The 13,464-nt window shown below is 37.2% G+C and overlaps 1 protein-coding gene across 1 annotated transcript; it reads left to right on the top strand.

Moving 5' to 3' along the window:
- Positions 1–215: 215 nt before the first annotated feature.
- LOC141687093 (molybdate transporter 2) lies at positions 216–2,040 on the top strand. Its single transcript, XM_074492248.1, has one exon. The coding sequence runs from the start codon at positions 307–309 to the stop codon at positions 1,705–1,707; it is 1,401 nt and encodes a 466-aa protein (XP_074348349.1). The 5' UTR covers positions 216–306; the 3' UTR covers positions 1,708–2,040.
- The last annotated feature ends 11,424 nt before the right edge of the window (positions 2,041–13,464 follow it).

The following is a 13,464-nucleotide window of genomic DNA, read 5'->3' as shown; positions in this document are numbered from 1 at the left end:
GAGTTTTAACCCGAACCAACCCGACCCAATATATAAAGGGTAGGTTTGGGTTGAAAATAACTTTTTCGGTTAACGGGTTCATTTTTTAAAAACCGAATTAATTGAATTGGTTCGATTTATTACCTCTAAACCGCCCAACAAGACCCGGCTTCACCCCTACTCAGGAGTCACCCATATCTATGATCCAATCTTTCTATATGGACATATAGTACATACCGCAATTTATACTCGTAGAATTCTCGGTGAAACTACTTTTTAGTTACTGATCAGCCCAAGTAAACACAGACAAAAACACTTAGTTGAACCATGGAAGAAGTATCCCAAGGAACCACCACTCCTCTGCTTCCCAACAGCAACCACCCCCGACGATGGTACCACCATTTCACCAATCCCCTCCGTCTGAAAACAGCCCTCTCCTCGGAGCTCAGTGGCTCCGTAGGCGATTTAGGCACGTATATCCCGATCGTGCTGGCTCTCACTCTAGTTTCCCACCTTGACCTATCCACCACTCTCATCTTCACAGCTCTCTATAACATTTCCACTGGCCTCCTCTTTTCTATCCCTATGCCTGTCCAACCAATGAAGTCTATCGCCTCTGTCGCGCTTTCAGACTCCCTCACTCTCCCACAAATCGCCACCGGAGGTATTTGCACAGCTGTTACTCTCCTCTTCCTTGGCTCCACTGGACTTATGTCTGTACTCTACCGTTACATTCCTCTCCCTGTTGTCCGTGGTGTTCAGCTTTCGCAAGGACTTAATTTTGCTTTCTCTGCTGTTAAATATATCCGTTATGATCAAGACTTTGCTGCTAATAAATCTGGAGGTCCTCGTTCTTGGTTGGGTCTTGATGGTCTAATTTTAGCCATTTCATGCCTATGCTTTCTTGTTTTATCAACCGGGTCGGGTGAGTTAGGCAGCTCAACCCCTCACCCAACTCATCTAGAAGAAACTGTGAGTTCATCGGATCGTTTTCGGAGACGTAGATTGAAACTATTATCAGCTATTCCAGCTGCTCTGATTGTCTTTTTAGTTGGGCTATTTTTGTGTTTTGTTAGGGATCCTTCAATTGTTAAGGATTTAAAGTTTGGTCCCTCCAAATTTCATGTTCTGACAATTACATGGGATGACTGGAAAACTGGATTTATCAAAGCTGCAATTCCTCAAATTCCGTTATCTATATTAAACTCTGTGATTGCTGTTTGTAAATTGTCCGGTGACATGTTTCCTGATCGGGAAGCTTCAGTGGCGAAAGTTTCAGTAAGTGTCGGAATTATGAATTTAGTTGGTTGTTGGTTCGGTGCAATGCCAGTGTGCCACGGCGCAGGAGGATTAGCCGGTCAATATCGGTTTGGTGCTCGAAGTGGCGCGTCTGTTGTGTTTTTGGGGCTTGGAAAACTAGTATTGGGATTGGTTTTTGGGAATTCATTTGTAAGAATATTGGGAGAGTTCCCAATTGGGATATTGGGAGTGTTATTGTTGTTTGCTGGGATAGAATTAGCAATGGCATCCAGAGATATGAATTCAAAGGAAGAGTCTTTTGTGATGTTGGTATGTGGTGCTGTGTCAATGACAGGGTCTAGTGCTGCATTGGGATTTGGATGTGGGATTGTCCTGTTTTTGCTGCTCAAGTTGAGGGAGATTGATTGTTCTAAGTTTGTGATTTGGAACTCTAGTCTTCAATCAACTAAAGATAGTCTTGATATTTAAGAGCTATACAAATGAAGATTTAAAGGTTATGTGCATCCAAAATGATTATATTTGTATACAAAGTAGTCTAAATTTCACAAGTGTTATCAAATTAAGCATTTAAAACTAATATATGATAATTTGGGAAAAGGTTTAGTTGAAATAACATGATATGTTAAGTTGGCCGTGGGGAATAAGGATTCAGGGAGTATACAAATTGTAATTCGTTACTCACCAGATGATATGCTTCTATGCTTCAGCAACAATCAGTGATCACTACGCGTTGATATGTTGATCATTGTTTATTCATATAGTTAATGTGTTCTAATTGTATTACATAAACTAAGCACATTAGTGTAGTGTAGCTATTATTTACCATGTTTGGATTATATAAACTAAGCTGGCAGAGTTAGGGTCTACAAGGCCGGGATGTAGGCTACGAGAGATAATTTGTAGGAGTATTAATTTTAAAGATACATTCATTTCAGGATGTTTCACTTCACCAAGGTGAGATTACAAAGGCGCAAAAAGTAGAATCTGTTAGGGCCATCAGAACAACAGAAGTGTAGTTTATAAATCTTATCTTCATGTTTTTAAGTGTAATGATACTTTTTTTAATATACCGAGTATACACTATAGTAAACAATGATTTCAAGTAATTAGCAAATAAAAAAACATCACTGAATTTAAGATTAGTTAAATTGCGTTACCATGATTTATACAGTTGTGCTACATATATCAGTGTTATGAGTGCAATATGCGATTAATACAAATAATATAAATGTGATAATAACAGAGTAATAAATTGTGAAAAATAAACGAAAGAATATAACATAGACGTTCCCGAGTCCAGTCGTATAACTGTCTCCTTAAAGTTATTACGATCCTCATCATATGTGCGTGTCGCTAGCCTCACAGGATAAAATGAGAAGACGGCGGTGTTGAAGGAACAACACCTTCGGCGAACTAGAACAGAGTAAGAAACTATCACCGGAACATAGAGAGGGTATGGTTTATGTTTATGAGGCGGTTGTGTTTTTTATATCGAATGAATCCCTAACCCTAAGCCTAATACGATATTATATAGGTCCGAGAGAAACGTGAGCGCTACTTCACGCGTAATTAAATAAAACAAGTTAATTAATAATCAAATCTGTAATTCAATCAGATTTTTATTACGTCAAATCAATTATAATAATTCGCAATAAAAAATGAATTAAGGATCTAAAAGCCCAAACCCAGTAAAAATTAAATTTAGCAAAATTAGTCCGTAATTATTCGGGCCAATTTTCCACTACATTCGTGTCCGCACGTCGTACACGTGGGCAAGCTCGAAGGCTTCTCAAGCCTCAGATTGCCCCTTGAAAGACCATAATTTGCATCCCGCGCGCGCACGTAGGTGTTAGAGCAATACATAAGTAATAAATTTGAACACTACATAAGTGTTTTGCTATATAAAGCTATGTGTGCTCATTTGCAAAATCAATGCGGGACTTTCTTTTCTTCCACAAATTTCCACTACTAAGAGACCAATTTTGGATGATCATATCTCATCCATCTCCTAGTCATTTTGAGTGATTCAAAGTGCCTCAGAAAGCTCTCTCAGAGGAGAACGCATTCCAAGTGTCACTCGTTGCGCGCGCACAACATTCGTCCACTCAAATTATGGCTCAAATTGACCTGACAATGTGGGACTACAACCCGCATTTTTCAACAACCCCCCACATGGATGAGCTTGACGTTTCAGTAGCACACACCAGATAGACAGACACGGAGTTTGACTTGGTAATAGTTTCTTCGATTAGATATAGCATACGATAGGTAGAGAATGCTCCTTGAACCTTCGCTTGAATAAGCATACCGACTTTACTGGTAGACAGTAGACGTGTTTGTCCTTGAACTGTTTGACCGTTTGTGTAAACGATGATATACTTATCACTATATCGTTTCTAACTCGTTCAATTCTCATGAGTATGTCCATTTTGGCCCTGGAACATCGTCCTCCTTCTGCAGGAGTTTCTAAATAATTGTGCCTCACAATTCTCCTTTGAAGCAAACCCACTTCTCTCCCACATTGGTGATCTTTATCTTATAGAGTAACCCGCGTTTACTCAACTGAATTTCATGCATTCACTCCTGAACTCCATGTATTCACCAAAAGATCATTAAAAGCTCAAAGGCTTAGCCTCGTACCATACAGGTCTCACTGTTTTCTCATCATAGGAACATGCCAGGGGTTTCTCCCACAGTAATTTGGTCATCATGATTTAGTTGGCCCATTGAACCAAGTTCTTGGGATCTCCAGTCAGCATTGTTTGGGTGGCCACCATGACGCCGTTAAGTAACATGCTTAAGGCCCATCCCTCTCGATGATTTCTCAACCACTTCTCTTAATAACCCTTTGGTTAGCAGATCCGCGATATTATCCTTTGACTGTATATAGTCAATAGTGATAATTCCGGTTGAGATCAATTGTCTAATGAAACTATATCGTCGTCGTATGTGACGAGACTTTCCATTATACATCGTGCTCTGTGCTCTACCAGTAGTGGATTGACTGTCACAGTGTATCCCTATTGCAGTCACAGGCTTCAACCATCTTGGATTATCCTCTAAAAATTGACGTAGATATTCAGCCTCTTCGGCACATTTATCTAGTGCCACAAACTCAGCTTCGATCAAGGAATGAGTTATCACAGTTTGCTTTGAGGATTTCCATGAAATTGTCATGCCAGCTAGTGTAAACACATAGCCACTCGCAGACTTTAGAGCCTTCCTTCTAGATATCCAGTTCGCATGAGTATATCCCTCTAATACTGCTGGATATTTTTCCATAGTGCAGTCCATAGTCTCGAGTTCCTCTCAAGTACCTCAGCACCCTTATGATCGCTTTTTAGTGATCAGCTCCGGGATTACTCGTAAACCTACTCAACTTGCTGATTGAGTATGCAATCTCTGGTCTGGTACAACTTATTAGGTACATCAGACTCCCAATTATCCTCGAGTATTCCAACTGGGAAACCGCTACACCTTTGTTCTTGGATAGATGTAAAGTTAGGTTTACAGGTGTCCTAGCTTTCTCAAAGTCATCCTTAAGAAACTTTTTAAGGATCTTGTCAACATAATGAGGAAATTTGGATTCCTAGAATCACGTTTGCTAGTCCCATATCCTTCATGTCAAATCTTGCCTTTAACACGTCCTTTGTAGATTTGATCACTTTATCATTGCTTCCAATAATAAGTAGATCGTCTACATACAATATCATCATGAGATAACCATTGTCATTGTCCTTGATATAACTGATCTTGTTATCTTTGAAATAGGCACAACTATAACATTCATTGATCTTGAAGCCATTTGCCATCACGATTTTATCAAATTTCTCATGCCATTTTATAGGCGCTTGCTTTAAGCCATACAATGACTTTACTACTCTACAGACTTTCCTTTCTTGTCCAGGGACAACGAACTCTTCAGGTTGTTCCATATAGATTTCTTCATCTATATCCCCATTTAGGAAAGCTATTTTCACATCCATTTGATGTACTGTTAAATTTTGCATTGCAGCAATAACAAACATCATCCTTAGAGACGTTATTCTCGTTACTAGAGAATATGTGTCAAAGTAATCAAGACCTTTCTGTTGCTTGTATCCTTTAATTACAAGTCTTGCCTTGTACTTGTCGATAATACCATCAGTTTTCAACTTCTTTTTGAAAACCCACTTGTTGTCTAACAGTTTACAACCGTTTGACAAATCAACTAATTCCCAAGTATGATTCTGCAGAATTTAATCAACTTCATTTTTAATGGCCTCTTTCCACATGGGTCCATCGCTTGAGGTAATCGCTTCCTTATAGGTTTTCGGGTCATCTTCCTCGATCAAATAGATCATAAAGTCAGACCCATAGAATTTCTCCATACGTTATCTTTTGCTTCTTCTCACTACTCCCACATTATCGTCCTCACTTTCTTCCCTCTTATTATTGTCATCTATAGACTCATGAACTCCTTTAGACGTTGTAGGAGGTTCGTTTCCTGGATTATAAGAAAAACATCCATTATTTCAAGTTTTGGATCAAACTAATCCAATTCAAATCCGGGTGTCGCCTGATCTGTCATATCAAAGAATGATGCATTCCTAGATTCCATATTTGTATTCTTCTGAATGTCATGAATCTTGGAATCATAGATGAGAAACCGATATGCAGTGCTATGTGATGGATATTCGATTAAAGATACAATCCACGGTCTTTGGACCAATCTTCACCTTCTTAGGTGTAGGGATCAGTACCTTTGCTAGGCACCCCCACACTTTCAGGTGTTGGTAACTTGGTTTCTTTTTCTTCCACATTTCATAAGGACTTACATCCTTATTCTTGCGCATGGTAATATTTAAAATATAATTTGCGCTTAAGATGGCTTCCCCCTACATCGACTGCGGAAGTCCAGAGCTTAGCAACATCGCATTCATCATCTCTTTGAGAGTGCAATTCTTCCTCTCAGCCACTCCATTTGATTGAGGGGAGTATGGTGCAGTTCAATATATTCACCTCCATGATCATTTCGTATCATTTTGATTTTCTCAGATTGTTGTGTCTCAACTTCTTCCTTATAGATTTTAAATTTATCTATAGCTTCGTCTTTGCTTTTCAGCAAATATACATAACAGTATTTTGTACAGTCATCTATGAATATAATAAAATACTTATTTCCTCCTCTTGTTGGAGCAAATTTTAAGTCATATATATCGCTATGTATTAGGTCTAGCACTTTAGTGTTTCTTTCCACACGTTTAAATGATGATCTCATTAATTTTGCCTCAACACAAGTCTGACACTTATATTTTGAATCAATTGTTAATTTTGGTATGTATTCTTTTATACTTAACCTTCGTAAAGTGTCATAATTAACATGTCCTAATCTAGCATGCCATAAATTAGGAGACTCAAGCAAGTAATCAGAATAATTTTTCATTTTATTATCGTCCTTAATGGGCATGACATTGAGCTTAAAAAGCCCATCGGTTACATGGCTCTTTCCTACAAACATACCACTCTTAGACAAAATAACTTTATATGACTCAATTACAATACGAAATATGTGCTTATTCAACAAAAAACCAGACACAAGTTTATTGTGAATAATAGGCACATACAGTACGTTCTTCAAAGTCAGATTCTTCCCAGAGGTCATCTTCAGAATCACCGTGCCTTCATCTTTTGTTAGATATATTTGATAATGTCATGTCTAATATGATTTGTGTTTAGTTTTCAGATCTTACTTAAACAGGACAAATCAGTACTTAACTGAATATCAGCACTTATACTGAAGTCAGAACTTAAGTTATCAGTACTTAAGGTTCATGAGATATTTATCAAGAGATAATATCAGGACTTAATGAAAACTTTCAGATAAGGAAGGCAGCTGATTGAAAGGAAAGAAGATCAAGACAAACGCAAGAACAGATATGCATGAAGAAGGAATTCTATGAAGAATGGAATACTTGGAAGAAAAGATAACTAATTGATATATTTTAGGAAGCAGAATTATATTTCATATCAATTAGCGATTATCTTGTAACTGTGTAATATATAAACACAAACATAGGGTTTACACTATAAGTGTTATCATTATCGAGAATATTATTCATTGTAACCCTAGCAGCTCTCGTGATATTTGTTCATCACTGAGAGAGGACAATTCTACATTGTAACAGAGTTTAATAAAGTTTGTTTTCTGTTACTTGTGTTCTTTGAATTCGATTTGATTGTGCTATACACTGTATTCAACCCCCTTCTACAGTGTGTGTGACCTTAACACCTTCAATGGTAGAAGTCGCTGAATTCCCCATGTAAAGCTTCTCACCAGCATCGGAAGCTTTGAGGCCAGAGAAAATTGCCTTGTCTGACAAACATGCCTAGTAGCACCATTATCAATTCACCACTCATGCGGATTAAAACCGACCAGGTTCACTTCGGAGACTGTAGAACAGAGGTCTATGTCACCCATCTCCTTGGAGATATTATCGACCATGTTTGCTTCTTTCTTCTTGTTGGTCTATGACCCAGTTTATCACAATTCCTGATGGCCTTTGTGATTCATGTCAGAAGGCTAAACAAAGATAATCTTCATTCAAGAGCAAGACAGAATCATCAATTCTTGAGCCTTATCACCTACTACATGTAGATCTATTTGGTCCAGTGAATGTCATGTCTATTACAAAGAAGAAATATGCTATGGTCATAGTGGATGAGTTCACCAGATACACATGGGTGTATTTCTTGCACACAAAAAGTGAAACTGCATCTATCTTGATTGATCATGTCAAACAACTGGATAAATTGGTCAAAGATTTTGTGAAGATAATAAGAAGTGATAATGGCACTGAGTTCAAAAATTTGATCATGGAAGAGTTCTGCAAAGACCATGGAATCAAGCAGGAATTTTCTGCTCCTGGAACTCCACAACAAAATGGAGTTGTTGAAAGAAAGAATAGAACTCTTATTGAAGCTGCACGAACTATGCTTGATGAAGCAAATGTACCAACCTATTTTTGGGCTGAAACTGTGCAGACTGCTTGTTTTACTCAGAATACAACACTCATTAACAAGCATGGAAAGACACCATATGAGATGGTGAAGAAAAAGAAGCCAAATCTGAAGTATTTTCATGTATTTGGATGCAAGTGTTTTGTTCTTAAGACTCACCCTGAACAGCTATCCAAATTTGATTTAAAAGCTTATGAATGAATTTTTGTTGGATATCCACTTTCCACAAAAGCCTTCAGAGTCTACAATTTAAGAACGAGGGTCGTCATGGAATCTATCAATGCCTCCTTTGATGATAAGAAGATTACTGGACTTGAAGATTTCAATGATCATGATCAGCTGAGATTTGAAAATGAAGACTTAAATTCTGATACTGAAAATCCTGACAGTCTAAATCCTGATACTGCAAACTCTGATGGATTAAACTCTGATGTTATTGAAACTGTGGTGACTACGTCAAAGGAAGATGCACCTGTGCAGGGGGAGCATACTGAAGATACAACCACATCTCAAGAAGCATCAGAACATATAACTGGCTCTTTAAGTTCTGATTCATCAAGTTCTGATAATTCTGAAAACTCAAATTCTGAAGGATCCAACTCAGAGAGCATAATTTCAGGGGAGCATCAGAAAATGTTGATGAAGACAACATGGATCATGGGGGAGCATCCAGTTCTAGAGACAACCTTCCATCTAAAAGGAAGTGGACTAAATCATATAAACCTGATTTAATAATTGGAAATCCTGACGCAGGTGTCAGAACTAGAACAACTACTTCAAGTGAATGTCCTTATAATTCTTTTCTTTCTCAAACTGAACCAAAGAAAGTGGCGGGAGCTCTTCAAGATGCTGATTGGGTGCAAGCAATGCAGGAAGAGTTAAATGAATTTGAAAGAAACAAAGTCTGGACCCTAGTGCCAAGACCAAAGAACAGATCTGTTGTTGGTGCAAAGTGGGTGTTCGGAAATAAAACTGATAGTGATGGCATAATTACAAGGAATAAAGCAAGGCTGGTTGCAAAAGGATATTCTCAATATGAGGAAATTGATTATGATGAAACATTTGCAGCAGTTGCTAGATTGGAAGCCATAAGGATATTTTTGGCTTATGTTGCTCACAAAAAGTTTACTGTCTTTCAAATGGATGTGAAAAGTGCTTTTCTCAATAGAGAATTGGAAGAGGAAGTATATGTTGAACAACCTCCAGGCTTTGTAGATTCCAAATTTCCAAATCATGTCTACAGGCTTGATAAAGCACTTTATGGCCTTAAGCAAGCTCCAAGAGCATGGTATGAGACTTTAGCTCAGTTTCTTCTGGAAAGTAGATTTAACAGAGGAACTACTGACAAAACACTGTTCTACCTCAACCATGGAAAGGACTTACTTCTGGTGCAGATATATGTTGATAATATTATTTTTGGTTCCACAAATGACAGACTTTGCAAGAAGTTTGCCAAACTGATGTAGTCAAGATATCAAATGAGTATGATGGGGGAACTTAGCTATTTTCTGGGTCTTCAGGTCAAGCAGAATGAAGAAGGCACTTTTATTTGTCAATCCAAGTACACCAGAAATTTGCTGAAGAAATTTGGAATGCAAGATTGTTCAAGTGCATCCACTCCCATGGCCACTGCAATAAAATTGGATAAGGATACTGGTAAATCAGTAGATATTACTTGATTACAGAGGTATGATTGGCTCTCTACTCTATCTAACTGCTAGTAGACCTGATATCATGTATGCTACCTGTCTTTGTGCAAGATTTCAACCAGATCCAAGAGAACCTCACTTAACAGCTGTGAAAAGAATTTTCAAGTATCTTAAGGGAACAGCTGATCTGGGATTGTGGTATCCCAGAGAATCAGATTTTAAACTAATAGGTTACTCAGATGCAGATTTTGCAGGATGCAAAATTGACAGGAAAAGCACAAGTGGAAGCTGCCAATTTCTTGGAGGCAGATTGGTTTCTTGGTTTAGCAAGAAACAAAAGTCAATTTCCACATCAACTGCAGAAGTAGAGTACATTGCTGCAGGAAGCTGTTGTGCACAGATTCTTTGGATGAAGAATCAGTTACTGGATTATGGGTTAACATATTTTAAAATCCCTATTTACTATGATAATCAAAGTGCTCTTGCTATGACAGGTAATCCAGTTCAACACTCTATGACAAAGCACATCAGCATTATGTACCACTTCATAAGGGAACATGTGGATGAAGGTACAGTGGAATTGCACTTTGTTCCAACAGGTCAACAACTAGCAGATATCTTCACAAAACAACTGTGTGAAGCTACTTTTACAAGATTGGTAAATGAACTTGGAATGGTTTCAGGTTCTTTCTCTAAATCTGCTTAGTTTTTGTTCTGATGCATCAGACTTTATGATCAGTATTTACAGATATTACTATCTTTGTGTATTCTGTGCTTAATTGAAAATTGCTTAAGTACTGATTGTTGTCTGATGTGAATTTCTAAACTCTGATAGTGATATGAATATTTCTGTGATTATTCAATCCAATGAGGATAACTATGCTAGATGCTGACCTAGTAGTCTTTAATATACTAAAGATCCCATGTTTGAAGTAATTGTTTATGTGGAAATCTCTTAACACAAGCAAATTCTGATACTGAGCTTAGTTGAAGTTTACTTTGTGTATCTCATTACTAAGTCACAAACTGGAATAATGCTTCTTATCTGTTAAGTTCTGATGTTAGTAAATCTGATGGATGTACTAAGTGCGGATACACCTCACTTATTAAAAGAAAAAGGAAAAAGAAATTAAAAATCAGGTACTCCTTTGAGATCTAGAGTAAAAACTGTGGAAGGGAAGACCCAAGTGCATTGGTGGTATTAAGTAATATGCATCAGAAAAGCAAAATAAATTTTTTTCTTGGTGACTTTTCACACTCTATGATTACTGGAGAAATACTCTGATAATAGCATAAATTCTGATACGCAGTCATGACTCACTTACACTGAGAAGCCACTGTAAAATGGAATTTCAAAATATGCATAAAATGAGCACAAAACAGTTGAGGTTGACTCATGCATGAACTCATTCTAAAGTAGATTTCAGAATCATGACAGATTTTGAGCAAAGTTCTTAGTTATGCCTTATTTCTAAGATTTACTGAAGTGAATCAGACTTTAATCTTTATATGATATTTAGCTTACTGCACACACATACACTCCATATGAATGATGAAAATTACTGTGGTGATACATGTTGTTCTAGATGAACGTTTAAGTGTCAGTTGCATAAATTCTGAGGACAAGTAATGATGGGAGTTTTGATGATTAAGTTCTGAAGAAACGAAATCAGAATTTGTGTGAAGAATTAAAGAAATAGGCATTTACTTTTCGAGTTAAGAAATCATGTTCTGATGACTGTTAAGTTCTGATATAAGTCTAAGTTCTGATATTAAACTCTGATTCTTTACTTGACTTATTTGTGGTTAAAATATGAAACAGTGTTATTTATAATCAGAATATGTTTGGGTGAGATATTAACAGTCAACATAATTTTGGTTAGTGGTACTTGTCTATGCACAATAATTTTTACTTGTTTCATGTGCGCATTAAATCCTGTTTTAAACTTCCAATGGCTGTTATTATTCTCATCAGTCTAGGGAGATGAGGTAGAATTATTTCTACCTGTAACCATTCAATTTTCCTTGCGTCTCTTGGTATTCTATTGGCTATATAAACCAACACCTCACTCCAGCCAACACATCTCTCATTTTCTCTCAAACTCATTTTTTTTACTCATAAAAAACATGGTTCATTTCAACTTAGTTCTGAACTATGACACTTTCACTATCAATTTGAGGTGTACTGAATGGCAGCAGGAATGGCATGTCACTATCATTCCTGATGAAATCTGGGACTCAGTTCCCCAAGTGGTCCTCACATACCTCTTGTTCTTCTACATGGACTATCATCGCCATCTTGAGCGTCTGGAAGAGGAACGGAGAGAAGCTCTCCGACAGCAGGAGTGAATCATTCATCTCGCTGTTCTTTTTGTTGAGAGTAGGAAGAAGAAATAATTGTAGCTATCTGTTTCTCTTCACCGTCAGCTTTGTCTGGCTTCTTAGCTTAGGACTAAAGCTGTTGATGTTAGGATTTGTAGCTTAGGACAATCTTGTACTTTTAAGCATGTAATTTAAATTTTATGAAATGTATTTGCTCAATATATTAATAAAATTTTATATTTATGCAAGATTTTGTCTCTGAGTTGTTTGATATTCTGATAACATTTTAAATCCTGATAGTAACCATATTCTGATGACCTTTTTAGCTCTGATATAAATCAAGTTCTGATTCTGACGTGGAAGTATTTGTTTACTTGGTTTATTAGTGGTCATTCTCTCATTGGTCATATTTTTACAGAATATTGGTCACGAAGTGATAAAAATTTATTAAGTGGGAACAGTTTTAAAATTTAAAATAAAACTGAACTACCTTGATTAATGAGATTACTTGGTAAGTGGAACGGTTTTTCTTTGAAAAACTGCATGTGATAAGTAATGATTACTGAATACCCGTGCCCATTAATTATCTTTTACTGCTGCATGTCTGACAGGTGTCTCAACGGTTACTTTTTCTACCGTGTATAAGTAAAAGAGAGAAAAGATTGTAAAATCTTTTATTTACTTTCATATTTTATCTCTCTCTCTCTCTCTCTCTCTCTCTCTCTTTACTTTTATTCTCTCTCATCTACTGACGATTTTTCATACAGACATTTTCTCAAACACCTTATAGGCAATCTTCTTTCTCAGGAATTCTCATGGCACCCAAGGACATAATTTTTGATAGAGCTACATTTGTTCTTAATAACTTCTCTGCTATTCTTAGCAAGTCAGAAGTACCCTCTGAACTTCACTTCATTCAGGACTTTCTTGCTAGTTCTAATATTGGGTATGCTCTGACCGAACCTGAAGCAGTCTCTGGTACTCAAGTCCTGGAGTTCTGGAGAAGCGGTGTATATGATGATGGTGGTCTCAAGGGTCCCCAAGTATTATTTTTTCATCAGGGGAGGATGAGTATGTTGTGACATTGTCTACGGTTCGACAAGCACTGCAGCTACCTGAGAACTGTGTTTATTCTACTGTTGACGAGCCAGTTCTTCAAAACATGATGGCCAGTCTGGAATATGAGAGGACATTGGCAAAGCTGGGCCAGTTGAAGAGATCTTTCATAAGGAGGGAATGGAGTTTCTTCTTTGAT

The sequence above is a fragment of the Apium graveolens genome, chromosome 9 (genome assembly GCF_009905375.1).
Source record: "Apium graveolens cultivar Ventura chromosome 9, ASM990537v1, whole genome shotgun sequence".
NCBI classification, from domain to species: Eukaryota; Viridiplantae; Streptophyta; class Magnoliopsida; order Apiales; family Apiaceae; genus Apium; species Apium graveolens.
This window is presented reverse-complemented; position numbering and strand designations above follow the sequence as displayed.

Excerpts from the sequence above, each read along its gene's own strand:
- LOC141687093 (XM_074492248.1), top strand. The coding sequence starts at position 307 with ATGGAAGAAGTATCCCAAGGAACCACCACTCCTCTGCTTCCCAACAGC.